This window comes from Polypterus senegalus, chromosome 1 (assembly GCF_016835505.1).
Source record: "Polypterus senegalus isolate Bchr_013 chromosome 1, ASM1683550v1, whole genome shotgun sequence".
Taxonomy (NCBI): Eukaryota; Metazoa; Chordata; class Cladistia; order Polypteriformes; family Polypteridae; genus Polypterus; species Polypterus senegalus.
The window spans coordinates 113,018,254-113,042,038 of NC_053154.1; the positions used below are offsets into that span (position 1 = coordinate 113,018,254).

At 34.7% G+C, this 23,785-nt stretch overlaps 1 protein-coding gene across 1 annotated transcript in view; it reads left to right on the plus strand.

Moving 5' to 3' along the window:
- Positions 1–23,785, plus strand: part of rsrc1 (arginine/serine-rich coiled-coil 1) — a 474,039-nt gene that overhangs the window by 384,756 nt on the left and 65,498 nt on the right. Inside the window, exon 7 of the mRNA XM_039756272.1 lies at positions 3,356–3,424. Within this exon, the coding sequence (XP_039612206.1) occupies positions 3,356–3,424 (69 nt within the window). The remainder of the gene's footprint in view (positions 1–3,355; positions 3,425–23,785) is intronic.

Genomic DNA, 23,785 nt, shown 5'->3' on the forward strand with positions numbered 1-23,785 from the left:
TAATGGCTACTTCCACCATAATAATGCACTATGTCACAAAGCAAAAGAGGCTGCTAAACCCCATTCTTGGAGTACTTACTGAACAACCTTTTGCGGTCATAATCTCAAAGTGAACCTCCTGATGCCTTCTCCTCCACTATACTGATACTAGGTATCCTTGAAATCCTGAGCCAATAATATTAATTAAAGAAACTGGCATCTTAAGCAGATCCTATGCACCTTGTTCCTCATATTATCTATCAGGGACCTATACAGTTTGTTCTGACTAAAGCCGATGGCTCATTACACTACTTGTAGTTGGGGGTAATACCAAACTTGACAAATATATTTTCTGATTTCATTGCTTAGTGCTTATTGGCTCTGAACTTTAGACAAAATTAAAACGTTTTGATTTTGTCAGAGTGAGTCACAGTCAGGTTGGAAATTGTGTCAGTGGGTATGTTAGATTAGATGAATGCTGGTAAGAACACTGCACAGCAACTACTTCTGACCCACTAATATTATGTAAATGAAGTCTGCAACTGAAAATCTCTATAAACATGATACTGTATAATGTGACAGGGCTTCTTGGAATCACTTATTGCCATCTCTCTGTGCAGGTATTTTTATATCTTTCCACCATTCCTCCATGAGCCTTTCTCACTTCCATGCTGTCAGGGTAACTACTTCTGAGGCACCTTTTAAATGCAGCTTAATACAACTCCTTGCCAACCATGCAAATCTGTTAAATGTCATTGGCAAAAAAGAGTACACTAATTTAAAAAACTAGTATGTTTTGCCAGTGTTTTTAAATAAAGTTATACTTCTTTTACATAAGAAATAATTTAAATTAAATATGTTGATATATTAAGATGCATCATTTGCTTTGCACTTTTACTGCTTTGAAACGTTTAAAGTTAGTTGGATAAGAGTTAGGTCTTGTACTGTGGCTTTCGTTACTCCTTAAAAGTTTAAAGTCATCAAGAATAATGTTATTATAGGCTCATTTTCACATGGTTCACTCATCAAGCAGTAAGATAGTAATAAAGGGAAATGACTCCTTTGAGACATTAATGCTTAAGAATAAATGATGTGCTAGAACAGAAATTTAATTAATTTGCAGAGTGTATTGATAGTCCCTCTATACTTTGTTGTATATTTTTAATCATTTTCAACTCCTTTATTGTTTAAAATTCTTTCAGTTTTAAAGTAATTGCTTTTCATCTACAAAACTTGTCAAATATATACAGTGATGTGTGTGACTATATGATGTGTGGGGATATGTTTATGTATATTTGTATTTTAAATATTTTTGTTTTGTTTAGTGCTCTTTATTGAGTACAGGATCGTAGTGTGCAAATATTTACAACTGTAATACACCAACAGTAAATTATTATACTAACAAAATGTATACTCAAACACAAAAATTATGTTAAATGCAAATTCAAATGGTTTATTTTAATTATTAATGTAAGGAAAAACGAAAACCATTAACATAATAATTTAGACTAGGAGAAGAAAACAAAAATAACAGTTGTCAACATTCATGGATACAAATACGCAGTATACCTCTGGGTGGTCCTCTGTCAGTTACAACAGTCAAAGTCCACAGGTCTGTAAACCTAGGACAACTAGCCTGCCCCCTACTCTTATGCATTGCGCAGTATCATAAGTGCATGTAACAAAGTGGTAAGTAAACTATATCCTTTCAGCTATAAATCCCAGGGCAGCAGTATCTCTGATGTCACTTTTCATGGACTGAAGAAGAAGTGATACCAAGTGCCATAGCAGAAAACTGAGAAGATAAACAAAATAGAGGCCATGTCCAAAACAATTCAAAGTGTTTGCTGAGCTTTTATTTTTATTTTTTAAGTTAGAGCAAAACACATAGAGTCAACATAGAAACAGAATATTTGTACATAATTGAATTAAATGTTTCAGTGTGTCTTGCACGTATGTACAAACTGTATGTCATTTGCAGACTTACAATTGTGCTTTAGAGTACATGTCAGTGAACACTTCGTAAACTATTGGCAACCCTATAATGTAATAATAGTGAAAACTTGGCAAGTGCAATGTCTAAAGTATATTGGTGAGTGCCTACTGCGCAAACCAAGCGGTGAGTCAGTACCTACAGCCACACTTTGAATCTTTCAATTCAACCTTTTTCTCCCTCTCTAGTCTGAGTCTAGTTTTTTCCCATGTTTTTATTGTATTGAATCATTCTTAGTTAAGTTATTCAAGGTTTTTCCTGTTTAAATGAAAGTCATTAAAAGATGCAATATTTTTTGAGCTTAAATTTTTGGTTAGCTGTTGGTTCCATTTGTTTTAACATTTAAACAATATGGTGATGTCTAAAATATTTCACCCCATAAAATACCAATATCAGTGCTTCCTTCATCACACTTATGGTTTCACCAGTCACTCTCTGCTCATGTCATTTCAGAAATGTGGATAAGAAAAATATTTTCCAATAATTTACACATTAAAGATTAGTACTGGTATGCTGTACATTTTAGAGGGTTGTGGAAGATCTAATAGACTTTAATGCTTATTAATGCTGATTAAGGGACCAGTTTTGGGATTGAGATTTTAAATGAGATTGTAGGACATTTTTATCTGGATCCAAGAAACCTAATCCCTGTAATTAATGAGTCTACTGTACCATAAGAGAATGAATATATACACTTCTTACTTTAAGTTTATTTTTAAGAAACTATTTTTCTAACAATTTAGTTGATAATAATGTGCACACTTTTATGTTAACTTTCATATTGTTCATTGTTTCTTAAATATCTATGTTTTTTAAATTGCAATTTGTATGTTGTCGTGTATGGTCCTGGTCTGTGTGTCATTGTACATCTTAACTGACAGGATATTTTGAAATTTTGAAATGACCAATAATATCTCAGTGCTTATTTGTGACATCTATAATAATCCATCTAAAACTGCCTTTTGTTAGAAATAAAATTAATATAAAGCATTCCAGTAGCAAAAAAACTGTGTTTTTTAATTGTATTTTTTGTTAAGGAAATAGTACATATTTCTAATTTAGAATTTTAAGACAAATTCATTTGTAAAATAAGTAATGTTATATATTTTGTTTTATAGCAACACAACTTTTTCTCAAATGCAAACACAAGTTTTATTATTAACATGAACAAAAATCTAGGTCATATACCATCTAAACTAACAGCAGTATTTTGTGGAGAATCCTTGAAGAGAGGTTTTGTTTGTTTGATTGTTTATGTTTCCAAAATAAGCTGTCACGTCATTTTGTCAGTAAGAATGAGCAAAAGTGTCAATTCTTTTTTTGAGTAATGCAGCCAGAGTATTGAAACACAGAATCTCATTCTGTTTAATCTCTGTCTTTTAGCCAGAACAGATGAAGTGTTAAAAGCAAAAGAGAAGAAGGAGGAGGAGGCCAAGAAAAAGAAAGAAGAAGGTAAAAAAGCTTTAATTATGACCTTATTAATAAGGAGGTGGACTTTTGACTAGCATATGGTTGTGATACTGTGTCAGCATGTTGTTCTATTGCACTGAATTGTTTATACTTCATCTAATTATTCTGTATTGTAAAATTGTATTAGTTCTAATACATTTTTTCATTATATTTCATACATCTCCTCCTTTTCAGCTGCACAATACACATTGACTTCTTGACAGTCTTGTGACCCCACTTTATGGCTGTAGCTAGCAGAATTTTCTTTAATGCTTAGCTTGTTGCCTTTGCTGTACTTTGGGTAATTCTGACCTTCACTGCATCTGATAAGTGATTTTGTATATCCCGCTCTGCCAGCATTTGCACTTATCAGTATTCAATTATTTCAATTCTAAATGACACATGTAATAAATACCAGACAGTCAGCATGCTGTGTAAATAATCTTCTATGTTAAGGCTGCATTCCTGCTATTTATATCCACTTCAAGTTAAAAGTCATTTCCTTGGAGATTCTTCAGTTTTGATTGGCCAGTTTATGTCAGAGTATTGTTTTCTCAGTTTCATGCATTGCTATAGGTAATGCTCCTCCTTTTTGAGATTTGCCCAGTGTGTGGGTTTAGTTGTAAAAGCTGACTGTTCAATTTGTCATCCAACGCACACACTTGACTCCTCTTTTGTTCATTCCTTGCACTTTTAAAAGAAAATTCTTGATTCCCAATAAATAGCAGCTTGACATCACCAGGCTTGTTGTCTTTTCTCCCCAGGGAGATTGACCTTTTGTCGTCTAGCTGCAGTGAACTTATGATGGAGGTGGTGACCAATTTCCCCATTCTGTCATTGTCTTTAACCTTTATGGTTGATAGGTTCATCTACCTATCTCTGTCGTTGTTGTCAGAAGTTCCTTAACAGATTGCAGTGTGTTGTAGTTATTATGAGCTGCATGCCTTTTTTTGTTCGTACTGTCAGTGTTGTTTCTTTTTACTATTTTTCTCAAATTTTCTTTTTTTCATCATTATGTTCCAATGTTTCTACAATTTCTTTCAATTCAGAATTTACAGTGTAAAGTAAAATATTTTTTGAGAATTGTTGAAACCTGTAATTCTTCAGCAGTCAATTTTTTTGAGAAATGTCTTAATCTGTAATCTTTAATCTCAGGTGTCCGTTCCCCCAACCGGGGGTAAATTTTGCCTACTCAGTGGGTAAATTGTCCTAAAAACTATGAAGTTGCAAAGATCTTGATTAGATCTCAAAGACAACATGGGACTTGCTCTTTCAACAACTTTGCCAATAATATCTAAAATCATTCATGAAAAGCAACAACAAGTTTATCACTAATTAATGTATTCTCATCAATTCAGTGTGTTTCGTTCTTATATTCTGGTATCTACTCAGCATTAGATGTTTTAAATAAGTGGAATAGCATTATTTCATTATTATTATTTTTGTTAATTGAACTTAAAATAAAAATGTGAAAAACAGTATCTTAAAATATCCCCATTGTTGATTGCTTTATTATGATAGAAATTTCAACTCAGATTATTGAACAAAACAGGGTGCGTGTAAACTTACGTTTGAAAAGCATAACAATGTTCATAATTGTATGTAAATTGGTGTTGATTAACATTATTTGTATAAGAACTGAAAACATCAGTCTTTGAAATTAACTTTGTTGAAGCAGCTTACGTTGTCTTTATTGTTAATTGAATTCCCATCTGCTGTTAAATCTGTGATAAAGTTATTGCACTAAGTGAGGCCAAATAAACAGAATAGTGACTGCTTGGTGTTTTAACAATTGGTCAAAAGTAGAATTCTTTAAAGCATTGTGATTTTAAACTTACTGAGTGATTTTAAATGTTCACATGAAAAATATACATTGTATTTTATTTCCTATTTGTTGGTTCATTTTTCTACATTTAGTTTTATCTTACATTTCACATCACTCCAAATTGCCATCAAGACTTCAAAGAACAGGAGAGTTAGGTTTTTTTGATGAAGCCAAGCTAGATTTAAGATACTAAGGGATGGAAAAAACCTTCTTCTAGTCTCATAGATCTCACCACTAAGTCACTCATGTCATATTGCACATTTAATTGTCTCTCTTCTGGATCTGTTTGAGCTCAAAATCACAATAAAAGTAGAGAACTGCAGTCATTGCTAAGCTTTCTATGTGCGGGGGGTTTTACCTGTTATCCTTTAACACATTGTAAATGGGAGAAACCACACACATTTTTTCAACTTCAGGTAGAAACCTTTCATGCCCTCCCACTTCAGCAGTATCCTCACCCCTGGATAACTTTTTCTTACAGTATAATAGTAGCACTTCGAAAAACAATTGGATGTCTAGTTAGTTCTTAGACTCACAGAGTTTTATGTTTTATATAGTTATAGATGAGCCTGCATTTGGATAGTTGTAGAGGCTTGTTTTTGCTTTTAAAGTGACAGTTTATAGTGTTGGTCATCTATCACCTAAAATTGTTTAGAAAGGAGCACCAATCAGGTGCTTCCAATTTGGAATCGGAGGGGGAAAAAAGAAACAGGATGGGTTAACTAATGAAATAAAGGCAAAGCCCAACGACTCAAATTCAGTGAAAGAAAAACCTGTTTGAGCATAGACCGATGATTTTTGTTGAATTCATTAAGTAAAAAATGCCATTAAACCCCAAGCACAACTCGCAATGCATGCTCTTTGGTTGGAAAACTGAAGGTGAATGTTCACAGCCCATTTGCTTGACAGTGTACAATACATTCTCCTTACCTCAGTGTGGGTGTGCCCTTGTGTGTGCTCAGATACATTTTTATGCTCATTATTTCCAGATTTGAAGCCATCATCGGCGGTAAAAGCCAGTTGCCACCGAGAACTGGATAGAAGGGAGATTACGTTTTAGATCTCTAAAGCATATAAGACATTTTTCACAGCCATTAAAGTCAATAGTGAGGGATATTGTGTTTTAACTTACACTCTATGTGAGCTTTTTGTATTCGACAACCAGCCATAAATTTTAAAGTTAAAGGAATTTTTGGAGTCTTTTATCTTGAATGTACGCATTTTTAAATATACTAGGATAATATAATTCTGAAGCAAGACCAGATAGTTGAATTCAAAGTTCTCACGGGTAATATACAAAAAAAAAACATATTCTTGGGTATGTAATGATCACAAGTCATATCAATACCTGCTTCTTTGCATTGCCCTTTGTGTACAAGTTTGTTGTGGTTAAATGAAAAAAAGTATGTGCTACCTCAAAAGTTTAGTCTTCCAAAGTTTTATAATACATCTCCTGAAAAACACATTATGCTGTTAAAAAGAAAGCAAATAAAGATAATAAGTCAAAGTGCTTTAAATTAAACTGTCATTTTGCAGTACAAATCAAAAATCTAAAATTACATTTGAGGTTTCCTCCTTTTATTGAAAATAAAAATAGTAAATGTCAGAAATATTTTTAAATTGCAGTCTAAAAGTTTACATTTTTCTATTTGACTGTTCTTTGAAATGCAAAAAAATAATGATTTTACTTAGAAGCTGTCTTTTCAAGAAAAAAAGAAAGACAAGCTGCTTTTACATCCCCCTCTTAGGAGTTTGAAACTGTTTGGCTGCCTCTTATCCACGATTTAGACCTTGAATAGCTTTTAAAATGTGCCTGCAGTCTTGCATTGCTGTCACTGCCATTTATTTTAATGAGAAAAATAATGATTTTCTTAACCTTTGGTCCGAAAGGTAAACAAGACCATAAACAGTTTTAAAGACAGAGAAAGCGATCTTTTGGCAGAAAAAAAAAATTGTTGTTAATTACAGTCTACGTCCAGCAGGTCAGAAGTGCTATTTGTAACTCTAATGCTATTCAGGAATTATCTAGCCATTAAATATGTACTGGGATTTCACCCTGTCATCTTTGTGTGCCATTTACACCTAATCATGTGTTAACTAGCTGTGTTGTCAATCACTATTGAGGCGCTGGGCAAAACTGCATTGTTTTTTGTTTTTTTTTTAGTTTGTACAAAATGAACATCAATAACAACAAAAAGAAGAAGGAAAATAAAATATAATATAAAACAACCCATGACATTTAGAGCTGTGTAATATTTTGATTCAAGATAAAATGAAAATGCATGTTCTTATAATTTCACAAAGGGGTTGTGCTCACTGTCATTCATTCAGTTTTTATTTATTCCAATTCAAGATATTCGGGTGAAGAGAGTCCTGTTTGGGTGCAAGGCAGAAACTAACTTTGGATGGAGTGCCAGGCTTTAGTAGGAAATATTCAATATAGAAGCAATTTAAAGGATGGTATTATCCTAACATATAGATCTTTGGGGTATTGGCAAAAATACAGACATGTTAGACATAGAATGCTAACAGACATAGGGAGAATTTGCAAAACTCACAGAGATGGTGACTAGTCTCATATTAAAAGCACTCTGAAAGTTTAATGGAAAAGTATCAGGTACTGCCTTGTTTTTAACACTTTTTGTTTAAAAATGTGCACTTCTAAATCTATCAAAAAATATATGAGCATCTTTAGTGCTACATTCATTAGTCAGTTTTGATTATTCTGAGCTTCATGTTCTTTTCACTTAATGATTTATGACTGGTTTTTTTTTTTTTTGCAAATTTAAAGATATACTGTAGATTAGTGTCTTTGTTGTAATTTTTAAAAGGCAAAAAAGGTTACAATTACAAAAGAGATACTGATTAAAATGTCAGAAACTAAAGCATATCAGAGCCTTTTTAATGATAATGTGAAAGTTCAACCATACTTGTAGAAAACATTGAATAGAATTAAACTGGCCTGAGATTTTCTTGTTTTCTTTTTATACTGTATTTAAGCCCTGCAAAATGAATACAAAGTAAGAAATTGGTCATTCTTTTTTAAAGGTTAGTATAGCAGTAACCTCCCAGTAATAGATTTATTTCTTCTGTGAGTTTTATTGTATTTTCATTACAAAAAGGACTAAAATTGGACATTGATGCTAAATGTAATCTGCTTAGAAATCAAATTATTTGACCTCTATGCCCAACAAAACACTCTCCTGCTGGACTGCTGTTAAATATTTAGAGCTTTCCTGTCATGAATACAAATGGAGGACAAATTAGAATCTACAAGCAACTGACCCATGTATCAGATTAGAGACCATGCCTCACACGGCTTTAAATGTTTTAATTATTACAGATCCCAAAGCCACATGAAGGACACAGAAAAAAATGTAGTAAATGTAGTTGCTGTTTGTTTTTTAGGATGCTGGAATCTGTTACTTTTATTCATTTTGTAATTTACATACAACATGTTACATTGTTGTATTTTTCTAATTTAGAATGTTCCTTCAATCAATGTTTCTTAGACTATGGTATCTGACCAGCTCCCAGGAGATATTTGTTTAAGATAATATAATGTTATGCTTAATATATCCACCCATCTATAATAACAACCAAAAAAAAATTTAATTTCTAAAATATTGCTTTTCAAAAGGGAATAAATAACTGTAAATGTTAATGTTCTTTTAGAAATGGATTTCATTTAATTTTAAAGTTTGCTTACACAACAAGAGTAAAAATGTGGAGTAATTTAAAAAGAGTGATGTTAAATTGCACAATGTCCATAAAAGGTCAGGACACCCCATTTTAAGCTTCATGAATGGTCACTGTAGTCCTGCAAAGTTAAGACTGATTTGTAAAGTATTGTATCTGCTGGTCATCAGCAAAAGCAATGAATTATTACCTGCTACGTTTTCTTACATAGTTTAGATAGTCTTCTTGCTTTTTGATAGCAGACTAAGTAGATACACTTAAGCCCTTCTAAATCCTAGGCCACTTTTCCAGGTTTTAAACTCTCTTTGTCTAATTGCCTCACAAGTATATACACTCTCATATACTCTAAATACTGTATATTACTGCAAGAAATACTTTTGCGTATGTGAGATGTTAAGCCTCAGTAAAATATGAAAAATATATAAAAACAATTTAAATTAGTAAAAAGCATTTTCCTTTTGTTATATAGTGTACATTTGTAGTGTCATCTTTAAAAATGAATATATGTATGCACATATATATTCACATAGTTTGCTTAAAATGACAGTTTGAAATTAATCAAGTTTTCAGAAATCAAACAACTGAAAAAATCCAATGAAAAAAATCAATCAATCAATTGGAGACAATGTTACCCCTAGTATTATCCAGAGCTGACTTCCTTCATTAACAAATATGTGTTGCATTCAGTGTTAACGGTATTGATTTAAGATGATAAATGTGTCTTTTTTTCCTTACATACGTGTGTTGATTTTTTTTTTTTTTCCTTGAGTTTTGTTGCTCCATGTTGAAATGATTAGTTATGCCTAGCTTGTAAGCAGTGAATCAGAGTTATATGCCCATGGGAAATAAATTTGGCAGAAAATCAGTATGAGAAGATTTAATTATCACTCAGAGACCTTTCCCTTTTCTAACCCAGTGATCCTGAAACTCCGTGTGTTACAGCCAAATCTGTGTGGACGCCAAGCTTCGCCTCCCAATTTGTTCCTCCGTACGATGATAAGCCAAGCAATTACTGGTTTATTGATTTTTCATCACGGCAAATTTAAAGTTGATTTTTTCTTGAAAAGGCAGGGGTGATTAAGTGTTTCCCCTCGGTTTAGTACAAGAGAGCTATGTGGCAGAATCTAATATCCTGGGGTCGACCTCACCAGGCAGATAATGTGGTGTCTTACCCACGTGTTAAACAGAGAAATGAGGGCTACAAATGTGATAGGATATCTGTGGAGACAGTTTAATTTGCTCCATTTATATGAACAAGTCATGTGGCACATGCTTGAGAAACATCACCATGAACGCAGTTAAATGTAAGGGCCTCTTATCTTGATGAAGTTGGTGAGCGGAGAGTGAGCATTGTCTGTAACACAGACAAATTAAATATCAGTAAAGTGCATAATATTTTAATCAGCCATCTTCTAGAAACAAAAGTTTCCCTTCTTTACAAAGCAGGTGGGAAGTTTGCTCAGAACTCAATATTTCCTGATTGAAATTGTTATTTGCCAACATGTAGTTTCCATAAAATTGTTAAAAAAAAAAAATTGGTAATTTTACATCGACTTGCACGTATCATAATCATCAGACAAATAGAGAACTATGTAAACATTTACACCATTAACACTAGAATTACCAGAGCCTACGAAAAAACTCGTAGATCCGGCCCATCTTAAATCCGTTCGCACCTCTCCGCCAGCATCCTTTGTCCTGTAAATGTGCCGATAAAGACAAGCAGCTGACCACTGCCCACTGACTTAGAACGTGCACAAACTTCTCCCAGCTTATGCCTTGATTGATCATCTGGGAGTGAAGTGGAGTTTTAGAGTGGAAATAATAGATTGTTATTTGATTCAATCCCCACTGTCTCCTATATTTGCCATTTTTAGTAGTTAGCTACTCTTATTGTTAATATTATACAGTCCACACATACACTTGGTTTGCGTCTATAACACACAGTTTAACATTTATAGGACTAGTAAAAGTTACCATTTTTTTTCACTTTTATTCTCTCTAAATCACGATCACGATACATACTACCATCCCCCCCCCACCCCCTCAGGGATTTGACGCTGTTAGTTTTTATTAGACACTGGGAATAACTGGAGATGTGAGTTGGGTTTTTAAGACAATGGAACTGGACATTCTCTCATCTGGAGGGTTAAAAGCTGATACACAGATGCTGGTGAATCTGCCGCCTTCGTATCTCACCATCACTTGATTTTTTTTTTATTCAGTTTTATTGAGTGTTCCTGCTCATGCTGAATTAGTATGCACCTTATGGTCTATGATGTCCAAAAAAAAACATAGGTATATATGATTTTTGGAATTATTCGTTTTATGACCTGTATAGTACATTTCAGAAAACTTTGTGGCACGGATGCAACATTATTCATATTATTCATATTTATTCGCATGACATCTTGCAGTTTGTAATCCGTGACCGCGTGTTTTTTTTCCTCGATCTAGCCAATCCCCACATGTTGTTGTATGCTGTTACTTTTGTACTCCAGGACATGCAGAGGTAAAAATAGTACAGAGCAGTAAGTTCAGTGCTATATGCAATCATCAGATTCAAATGTTGACAGTTCACACACACGCAAGGATTGTCCTTCCTACATTTACGACGTGTGTACCTGTTACAATGTACGCACTTATCTGTATGCTGTGGTTTCTATTACACACTTGAAAGAAAGAGACAATATGTGTGAAAACATCATTAAATTAATGCAATATTATTTGAAAATGAACAGCGTCAGATCAGGTGTGAATTTATGCTGGTGTTGTTACTTAGAGTCAGAACAGGAGCTTACTCGGTGCGCGCAAGTACATGCAGGTGGCCAGTTGCTGTGTGCTACAACATGCTGGCGGTGATCAACACACATGTACACACAGGAAAGTAAACTGAGTCAGTGTCACCCCACCCCACTCCTCCTGATCTGACTCTTAAGTAACAGCGTCAGATCAGCTATAAATGTATGGCATTTCTAAAAGTTAGGTTTTTTTTTTTCAGTTTTATTATTTCAGTCTCATTCACGCTCTCCCTCGCCCCTTCTGATCTGACTCTAACTAACAGCGCCAGTATAAATTCACACCCGATCTGACGCTGTTCGTTTTCACATAATATTGCATTAGTGCGACACTGTTTTCTGATTGTTACTATTCAGGTCATAAAGTGATTTCTTCAAAATGTTACAAATATTTGTCTCTTTCTTTTTTCCCCCGGTGCTGTGTTGACATCGTGTACTAGAAGGCATGAGCTTATTCAGTGCGGCAGGAGCATGCAGGTGGCCAGTTGATGTGTGATATAACATGCTTGACTTGGCGGCTATCTGCGCACATGTACAGTACAAGGCATGCACGGTACAGACAGAGAAAAGAAGAGTGTTCTTTGCTTAACTTGCAGAGGAGCTTCATCGTCGCTTCTTACAAGAAAAGGAAATGGATAAAGCAAAAGAGGATGCAACATTGACAAGCTTCTGTTCCAAGACCGCCACTTCCCCAGGAAAGCAAACTCAGTCAGTGTCTGGCGATTCTCCAATGTAATAGTAATCACAGCACAGAGAGAAGTGTGTACATAGCAACAGGTACACATGTCCTAAACGTAGAAAGGACAGGCCTTCGGTGTGTGTGAACTGTTAACATTTGAATCTGATGATTGCATATAGTGCAGAACTTGCCTCTCTGTACTGTTCTTTCCTCTGCATGTCCTGGAATAGATAGATAGATAGATAGATAGATAGATAGATAGATACTTTAATACTTTATTAATCCCAAGGGGGAATACAAAAGAAACAGTACTGTGCACCAAAATGTGGACACTGGCAAGATCGGGGGAAAAAAAAAAATGCAATCACTGATTAGAAGCGCAAGAAGGCAGGCGAATGAATATGAATAATATGAATAATGTTGCATCAGTGCCATAATGTTTTCCGAAATGTACTATATATGTCATAAAATGAGTTATTTGACATCATGGTGCATACTAATTCAGCATGAGCAGGAACACTCAATAAAACTGAATTAAAAAAAAAAAATCAAGTGATGGTGAGATACGAAGAAGGCAGATTCGCCAGCATCTGTGTGTCAGCTTTTATCCCTCCAGATGAGAGAATGTCCAGTTCCATTGTCTCAAAACACCACTCACATCTCCAGTTATTTCCAGTTTCAAATAAAAACTAACAGCGTCAGATCCCTGGGTTGGGTGGCGGTAGAATGTATCGTGATCGTGATTTAGAGAGAATAAAAGTGAAAAAAATGGTAACTTTTACAAGTCCTATAAATGTACACCGTATGTTACTGATGCAAACCAAGTGTATGTGTGTATTGTATAATATTAACAATAAGAGCAGCTTACTACTGAATAGCAGCAAATATAGGAGACAGTGGGGATCGAACCGGTGGCCCCTTGATTACAAGTCAGCAAATCTTACTCCTACTCCATGGAAGCTGTTGTCTTTTCCTTGAACCTTTTGTGAAAGTGTTTATTTGATCTTTGGACTTCAGGCTTCATACGTTATACAGTTTATGCCTACGTTTTGTCATTTACTACTAAAATATGAAAAACGTTTCTGTTTTAAAAATGTATTTACACAGATTATTGTACAAACGGAAGACATATGAAATGCATGTGTTCCAAATAACGTGTTATATTTCCACTTTAAAGCTCCACTTCACTCCCAGATAATCAATCAAGGCATGAGCTGGGAGAAGTTCGTGCATGTTCTGAGTCTGTGGGGGGATGGGATAGCCGGGTGCTTGTCTTTATCGGCACATTTACAGGACAAAGGACGTTGACGGAGAGGTGTGAACGGATTTAAGGTGGGCCGGATCTACGAGTTTTTTCGTAGGCTCTGGTAATTCTAGTGTTAACTATTGTGTAAATGAATATCAACACCATAAAGACATTTTCCACTTATCTAAAATGTTTCTCAAGTGATAGCACTAATATGTAAATTAAAATTATTAAATATGAAGATTTTTTTGGGAATAGAAAGTAAGTATTACAGTCACGTGCTATATTACGGCTTTATGTATGACCTGTCATTTGGCCACATGTCAGGTTGGCTGTATGTTAGTCACAAAGTACACAGGTCAATGCAATTAATGCTCTGTGGGTGTGGGTCACTGGAATGCACACTTTAAATGCTGGTACGGAGAAATGCAATCCGATCTTCAAGTCTTGGCAGCTGCATGCCGGGTCCATGTAATGCAGTGTTTCTAAACCACTAGGTGATGCTGCCAGTGGGTTGTAGGTTGCTGCCATTGGTTCACAAGGTCTTCACAGTAGTTATTGTTTCTGAACCACTGAGTTGTGGTCCTTTGGATCATGGTGGGTTTGGTTTGTTGATTTGCATGTGGGTTGCCTAAGCAATTGCCAGTGCTACACTACATGTTTCCCCATTTAACTAAGGGTGACCACTGATTGTGCTGTCTTTACCAAGGGGCTGGTTTGCAGTTGCTACTAGTGGGTCATTAATGAATTTAAACAGGTGAGACCATAAAAGTTGATAAACACTAGTGTAAGGATGGCAGTAAAAGCAGAATGCATAAGTAGTCCTGTAGAGCGGCATTGATCAAATAAAATGTTAAAAGGCCCTTCAAGAATCAGAAAACATACAAGACCCTATGAAATAATAGTAATAATGGAAGATTTATTACTGCGGCTAAGTTTGGCGATTTCCAGAACATTATCACCCTATCCACCTTTACTCGGTTAGCCATAAATCAGCGCATGACTGTATCTTCATTACTAGATTAATGGCACACGAGTCAGTGAGTACCTGCATACTATTCTATGAGAGGCAATTTTATCCCTGCTGCTGGTCCACTAATCTTTACTTGTGTTTGCATAACTGGAAGATTCCTGGAGTTTTTTTGTCCCATTTGTGTTTGATTGGATTCGGCTAATGGTAGAAGTGTTCAGCCACATATTGTTGTTCCAGGAAAACCCATTTTTGTTTGTGTCCATGGAAAAGATGACAACAGATTGTACACTTTTGAAATACCTTTTGTATTTTTCATTTTTAGATTTTTTTAACCCAATGACACATAAGCCGGCGAATCGCCAGTCAACTATATTATGGTATTAAACCACTAAGCTGGCGAATCGCCGGTCTGTCTTTGCGTAATCATTTTATATATTAAAAATCATTGACAGCAACTTTATTCATGTAAATAACGTTGATAAAACAATTCCGAATAATATTTTGATGAAAAAATATAATTACCAAAGGAATTATTGTTAACCTAAATACTCGATATTTTGACAACCGACAGTGTTTTAAAAATGGCCGCCAGCAGTAGTAAACGATCTCGTCGCGCTCGTAATATTTTATCAAATGAAGATGAAATGGAACAATTGCTTCTGGAAAGTTTTAGTGAAAGTGAAGTTGAAGAATGTGCTAGTGATTCAAGTGATTTTACATCTTCGAAAAACAATTTGGAGTGTTCAAATAGTGATTCTGAAGTGTTAAGTGACAGTATAATAGAACAACAAGTGGATCACGAGGTACCTAGCAAAAAAATCAAAAATGAGGAATGGCTTTGGAATACAGACTCAACCCAGATATCCAAAATTCCATTCACTGGAGTACCAGGCTTATGTCGCTTGGCAGGGCTAAATTTAGGACGAAATCCTACGCCGTACGACATCTATAAAATAATTTGGCGACGATTTTTTCCTAATGATTGCAGATGAAACTAACAGATTTGCAATGCAAAAGCACGCAATAAAACCTGATGACACGTGGTTTGATGTATCTGCAGATGAAATCAAAGCATTTATTGGGATATGTATACTCCAAAGTCAGGTGAAGAAGAATACATTGAGGTCATATTGGAGTGAAAGAAAGTCGACAGAAACACCTTTTTTCAGAACAATAATGCCATTCAAGCGATTTGAAAAAATTCTGTCAAATTTGCATTTTGCAGACAATGCTGTATTAGATAAAGATGATAAATTATTCAAAATCCGTCCAATAATAAATTATCTGAAAAATAAATTTACGACCTATTGACCCAATGAGGAGTTATCTATCGACGAATCATTGATGAAATTTCGCGGGCACCTTAGTTATGTCCAATTTAACAAATCAAAAAGAGCGAGATTTGGCATAAAGATATACAAAATCTGCGAATCTAGTTCGGGATATTGCCTAGATTTTGAAATATATACAGGTAAAAAAACAGACTCATCTTTGCCAGCTAGTGAAGGGATTGTATATAAACTGATGGAGCCATATACTTCAGATGGGTACACAGTGTTCCTAGATAACTGGTATTCATCTCCAATTTTATTCCATAATTTAAAAAAAAAGAAAATAAATGCAGTAGGAACAGTTCGATGCATGAGGAAAAATATGCCACCAACGTACAGGATAAATGCTAAAAAACAAAGGAAATTGAAACGTGGTGATGCCCATATTTTGTTTAGCCATGATATAGCTGCAATAAGATGGATTGACAAAAAGCCAATTCATATGCTTTCAACCATCCATTCAGATATTTCCATGACAGACACTGGAAAAACTGATTACAAAACTGGGAATTTAGTACAAAAACCCAAGGCAGTCATTGATTATAATCGTGGAATGGGCGGAGTTGATAGAAATGACCAGTGTTTGGCTTCCTTTCCACTTATGCGAAGATACTCCAAAGGATATAAAAATATTTTTTTATTTGGCAGACATGGCCTTATTCAGTACATATGCTTTGCATAAAAATATGTCAAATGTGCAAAGGCTGACATACAGTGACTATAGGATAAGTATAGCAGAGAGCATTTTAGAGCATATTACGCTGCCAGCATACAAGAGGCGAGGAAGGGCATCTGGAGGAGTATGCCCTTTACGACTACAGGCTGTACAATGGGCACATTTCCCTAGACAAATTCCTCCAAATCCGATAAAGCAAAACCCATCCAGGTTGTGTAAAATGTGTTCTTTCCAGAAAAAGAAGAGCGAATCACGATAGGAATGTGAGAAATGCTTGGTAGCTCTCCATATGCCAGAATGTTTTAAAAATTATCATACTCTTCCAAAACTGCCTGGAAATGAAGAATGATAAAATATCTAATTAACAAAAAAAAATTATCGTTCTATGTTTTACCGTTTTTATTTTATGTCAATTTTAGTCTTAACATTCCTGTAAAAATAAAAGTTATAATAATTAAATAGTGTGTTTAATTAGCAAATTATGTCTTATTATTAGTGGTGGAATGGGTTAACCTTGAAATTTCAACCTGAATTGTGAACACCAGTTTTCGTTTTTTTTTAATGCCATATTTTCATCATGTGCCTGTTTGCATGTTTAAAAATCTTAACTACTTCTGGGCAGCTGTTGTTTTGTGTTTTAATGTTGTTTGTTTGCCGTTGCCCTACTATGGAAAGGAGAGTTTAGAAAATGAATGAATAGATGGATAGCTGTCATTGTTAAAAAGCAATGCAAGCTAACTTGGCTTATGTGGAAATGACACTTGAAATGTGAGGCAAGGCAGACTTTTCAGTGCCAAAAGATTATGATTAGTAAATGTTTTTAGGTACAATTTAAACTATATTTTTGACCGTTTTACTCATCATGCTGTTATTATTGAACAGTTTTCAAACATTGTATGCACATGTCATTCTGGATAATTAAATCTACATTCTGAAGTAGTAGATGCTGTCACATAAAATAGTAATTCTGTTTCACCTCTTTTTACATCAGTTGATGAAGTTGCATATGTTAAAGAAACACAAATTTAGCACCTATAATATCTTACATCCTAACATTTGCAAAATATGTTAATGTGAAGTAAGAACTTGAGCACATCTGCTTTCGTTATCCTTTTGTCCAATAGAATGACCCAAAAAATGTTCTTGGAATTTTTTTGTTTGTTTATGCTTCTTTGCATTACCTCTCTTTTTGGACTTGAACTTGTTTATCCATAGGTTAGGATTTACAACTGATTACTGAAAATAAACATGTTGAAATATTTGCCATAATAGTCTAAGTTTGGCCTCTGGAAATTGTTCCATCATAGGTTAAAATATCAGAGGAGTTCTTGGAAGCCAAAATTCATACAAGCCATATGAAGTTGAAAAAAATATTTTGCAGCTTAAATTCTTAGTTAAGTTAAATTTTACTTTGTAATTCTTGACAGCCCACTTGCAAATTGTAGCAGTAATGTTTCAGACCAACCTGATTATTCATAACTGTTCAAGTACCTCAGCTTCATAAACAACATGATGACATCACACAATTACGGATAAGGAACATTTGGTTGTTATCTTATTTGGTAAAAATTGGGCCATCTTAAATTGAATTAAAAAGCTTTTTTTTTTTATATACAGATTATCTTTTTGTTAAATACTGTATATAGAATATTTAAAGATTCATGTGTGTCTATTATTTTGATTGTCTCCATTAAAATTTAAGCATATACATTTTTATGTTTTAGATTACATTTGTAATTTTAAGGGTTGACCTGCTTCCAAGCAGCAAAAATGTTTTATTTTTTTCCAATAAACAACTTCCCTTTATTTTACTTAGCACGTTTCTAAAACAAACACCATCCAAAGATGCTTTACAGGTACAAAACCATAATATTGGTGTTGATTTTTCTTTTTTAGAATTTAACCAAATTTGCAACTGAATTAGAACATGTTCTGCACAGATTAAGACAATTCTAACATTACTTTTTACTTATTATCAGGAAAACACATTTCTAGGTCCTGTTCCTAGCAGATTATCTAAGGTGCATTGTTATGAAATCACTGATACAGTTTTACGATTCTTCCTTTTTCTGTAGTCATAGTTTTTAATAAAGTCGCCATAGTTGATAACATCAGAAGTTTAGGAAATTGTTCTTTGATGTTTTTATACATTTCTCTGACTTGCATGTATTGGAAGAAATATTTAGTTTAGATGTTATTTTCAGACCAATGTTTGTTCAAAAGCTGTCAGTACATTGTTCATATATAAGTCTCTATAGATTGAGTACCCTGTGTTTTAAGGAGGGTGGAAATATATGATTAGCTGCATTGATACCAGTTGCTCAGTAAGTGTTGTCTAATGAATTTGTGCTTTGTTTATGACAGTTGGTAGATTCTGACACAAAAAGTATGTAAAAAAGAGGAGGAAGAAATGCTGTAGCCATGCCCGAGAGGTTGTAACACCACCTACAGCTCTGCACCTTTCATCTAGTGCACTCTAGCTTGACTGGTTTGAGCATGTATGGACTTTTAGTAGACTGGATTCTGGGTTGGTTCCCCATGTTCCAGAATACAGTGTCTTCTAAGGAAGGGTCAGACAGATATTGTTTGTAAGTGTTTAAGGCTTTTTATTTGTGCGCTTTATAGGCTCATGTCTGTCTTTCCTTTTCTTCATTATTACTGTTCAAATTATATAATTTATTATAGATAATATTCCTTATTTTTAATCATTCTTTATCTCGGGCATAAGATGCAACTTTGTTTGAAATGCTTGACAGCAAAGCATATTCTTCGTCACGTTTATGGATATATATCAGCTTTTATTACTCTGGTTTTCTGTTGCATAGTGGTTAAGATATTATTTCACTTGTTAAATTTGCTTAAGAGATTCCAAGAAAGCTGTATCTGTTTGGGCTTTTAGTTTTTAAGCCTCTTGCTCTATTTAGTAAGCTAAATTACCTAGATTTTTGTAAACCATTCAACAAACCATAAACAGTAGGCAGGATATTACTGAGGCTGTTCCCAACAAGGCTGAGGAAGCTTTGAGCTCAATTGGTGGTATCATTGAAAAGCGGAAACTATTAAATGCTGTAGATATGCTCTTCTTGGAGGAAGCAATTCCAGAAGCATTAGTTGGATCTGGATCCATCTCTGTTATTAAGTTTGCTTTGTTGATTAAAAAGCTTTGTAGGGATAGGTCCATGGGAATAGATGAGATACAAGTGGAAATGCTGAAAGCACAGAATATATAAGGGTCGTGTGTCAGGAGCCAAATCCGTGAATGAAGCTGAAGATTGGTCTACACTCAAACCCTGCCTATGGTTATGCGCTCGGGCAAGTGACTGAAATAAAGAGTCTCTGAATACAAGCAGCAAAAATTAAGCTCCTCCACAGATTTCCTGGGCTTACTCTCTGTAGCAAACTGGGAGCTAGTTTTATAATTTGATCAATTAACAATTACTTGCAAGCAACATATGTAATTCTTCCGGAATTGATTAACACCTTTGCTTCTTGTCTGCCAGTATGGACAGATGAACAGTATGTACCTATCCTAGTTCCAGCACTAGATAGATAGTTCTAACCAACCTCACCCCTGCCTAATAAACATTCTAGTCCTGCCATTCAGAGATAAAGACCAGTTAACAATGTTCTTGATTCATTTCAGCAGTTGCTGAATCCTGTATATATGTTCACAGACAGGGAGGTTCATAGCGTACTCTTTGAGAAGGTATTTCTTTGCCATTCTTTATGCATATTATAGATTACTTTCATTTACCTAATTTCTTTGTTTTGTTTCCTGAAGCATTTGTATATCCTTTTTTATCTATTTTTCTTGAAGCCCTTATTTTCCATCCTTTAATATCATGTGCATCAAAAACACAGTGCTGAAAACCATCTATCCCCACTTTTCTGGATACCCCTAGGTTCTGCATCAAATACTGACTGTCATATAATATACATTTGGGTTTATTGGAAAAGCTTAATTAAGTCACTAATTGTGGATGTGCTTAATCCATATATCCAGTCCTATATGACACAGAATCTGTATATGTCAAATTAACTCATAGACTGACAAGTTATTCAGAAAGGTAAATTTAATTGATTGATTTTTATAATTCAAAATTGCACATTCTGTTTTCTCTTGCCATCATTGAACAGAATAAGTAAATGCACCTGTGCTGTGACACATTTGTCTTATTGATCTGTTTGATCATTGTGAGGAAAAAGCTACCTCTGCCTCAGCTTATTCTGAACGTTGGAGTTGTATGTTTTATCCCACAGGATGGACTCTGAAAGTGTCTGTTCATAAACTCTGTATGGTCCTCTGTGTCCATTTTTGGTTGTGAGTGAAACAGTCTTTAAATTTTGAGCACTGCTGTCTACAGAGGGCAGATCTCAGGTTGATTTTTTTCTCATTCTCATCTTGCTGTTGTTGCCTATAGAAATTACCCAAAACAATTCAGAAAAGAGTAGGTCAGTGTATTCCTAATATGACATATAGTAATTCCGTAGGATTCTTGGAGATACTTCAGCACGAAGCAGTCATCTGCCCTGGTGACACTTTCCCTAGATCTAATAAACATTTTTTTAATGTTCAAGCAGCTGCCAAGAAAAGTTCCCATCATTGAGGACCATTGCTTGTATCGGGTCACCTTTCCTTATAAAGCCCTCATGCAGATCTTTTGTCTTACTGAAATGTCATTAAAGTCAATGCTCCTCACATCACCTCTATAGTCTCTTGACCTTTGCCTCAAAATGAGGTCCTCTGTTAATAACACTTTCATCAGCAAACCTGACTACTTTGCAGCTGTTGTCCACAGTACCGGCTATACCCTTCCTGGGACTCTAAGAAGAAAATCAGCTCATGTCCACCCATGCCATAACCATAACCGTTCATCCCACAGTTAATGTATTTTGGCACTCTTCTTCTGCATCCCTTCGTTCCAAATATTAGATGACTCCACCTCTCCTTTTTGAAATTAAGTACATACAAACACAAGACTGGGATTTAAATGTATGTTAATGGTGTTCACAGCAACAACAAATGAAAGAGTAAGAATTAGACAACACAATAATAACACCATAGCATAAATGATAAATTATGTAAAATATTAAGAGTACTGTATAATTAGCAGTAGCACAAGAATGTCAATGACTCAGTGGTGAAGTTGTTAGTGCTGTTTGTCACACAGCTCCAGCAATATTCCCTGTGGGTACTCTGGTTTTGCTCTACATCCCAAAGACATGTATTAGGTTAAGTAATGATGCTAAATTGGTTTGTTGTGAGTGTGGGTATGTATGTGAAAGCTCTCTGCCCAAGATTCCTACCTTGTATCAGATGAAGCCCAGAAAAAGCTTTAGCATCCAGTGGCCCCCTAGTCGGATTACTGGGGTTGTTTAAATTAGCAGAGAGACAAGAAATAGTAAACATCATAAAATCTTATAGTGAATAATCAGAAGTAACGTTAGTTTGTACTAGTAGAAGCAATATAATGTTCATCTGTATTTGAGCATGTACTGAAAGCAATATGTAGTTATATTAGTTGGTGTTAATTCATCTCTGAAAAGCTTAGATATTTTCCAATAGTACAGGCATATTTTTTAATAAATGATTGAGATTGTTTAGTTTTGTTTTAATCATAGTCATTTCTTTACTTACAGCTTCTTTTTATATCTACTGGTATAATACCTCAGTTTTTCCAGTTTTTCTTCAAATGTAATCAGTTGAAATGCAGTGAATGACCTAAAATGATGAAAAGGTAAACGATAAACTGTCAGAGGTTTAAAGGACAAAAGACGGTGACGGAGAGGTGAGAAGCGATTTAAGGTGGGACAGATCTACGAGTTTTTTCATAGGCTCTGGTAATTCTAGTGTTAAATTTAAAGTTTAGGTTATCAAAACTGAAACAGGGAATTTCAGAATATTGCAAATGGTCATTCTTCAGGGAACAACTAATAAAAGTAGAATAATACTTTTAGGGTAACATACCGTTTATCTTAAAGAAATAGCACAAAGGCTTAATAAATGTGGGCACACCAGGAAACCAGATAAAGGTCAAGTGAACAACAAAATGAGCATGGAAATATAAGAATTGGTTTAGGAAAAATACTGTGATGGTCAAGTAAATAATGTACCAGAAGAAAGGTTGATGTAATATACAAGATTGCATAATAGGCACCTGACATCACGATAGCTTCAAGCACAGCTTAACAGTGGTTGACAAAAGCAAGTCTCAGTTTCTACTGTGAAGAGGAGATGTTGTGTTGCAGGTTTGACAGGGTGAATGGCAGTAAAAAAGCTGTTCCTTAAAGGACAAAATTGGGCCTTGCAATACTGGCTGTGAACTACTGCATACTGGAGGAAAATCTTACGGACCGATGAATCAAAATTTGAAATCTTCAGTTCATCACTCAGGGTGTTTATACACCATCAGGTTGGTGAAAGGATGGGTCCTCAGTGTCTGACACCAACTGTCAATCATGGTGGAGGAAGAGTAATGGTCAGGGGTTCTTTTGCTGGTGACTTGCACAGAGTGGCTAGAATTCTGAATAAAAAAAGGATATCACAATTTGGCTGTATCAGCAAAAAGTTGCTACTTTGATGAATCAAAAACGTGAATAAAACTTTGTACACTTAATAATTCCTTGACTTATTTTTTTTTGTATCTGCCATTGTTTATTTGATCTGTGCCTTGATTTCATTAAATATTAAGACATTTTACTGTATCAATTTCCAGAAAAACTAAAAAAAAAAAAAAAAACTTTTTAACTCTTGGCACTATAACCAAGGCCCATTTTTTCAGGAAATTTCCCAGGTGCAGCTAGGTACCACAGCTAGTGATTCTATCAACATACTGACCACTGTTTTGTCAAAGAAGTTCTTAATTCACATGATGAGATAGAGGTCCTTTATCTGTTGAGTGTACAGGGATATGAACCTTCATACAGTTAAAGGCTAAGAAGAAAGCAATAAAAAATATTGTCACAAGGGAGTGTGAATTTTAAAGGTGGATGTATGTGGTGCGCAGAAGAGTCATGACTGCTTTGCTCCACAGTGCTGTCAATCCCATCTCAATACTGTTGTAATCTGCTTTAAAGTTAAAAAAAGAATATTCAGTGTTTTCTGCTGCTATCATGTTTTGCAGAATGTCATTCCAC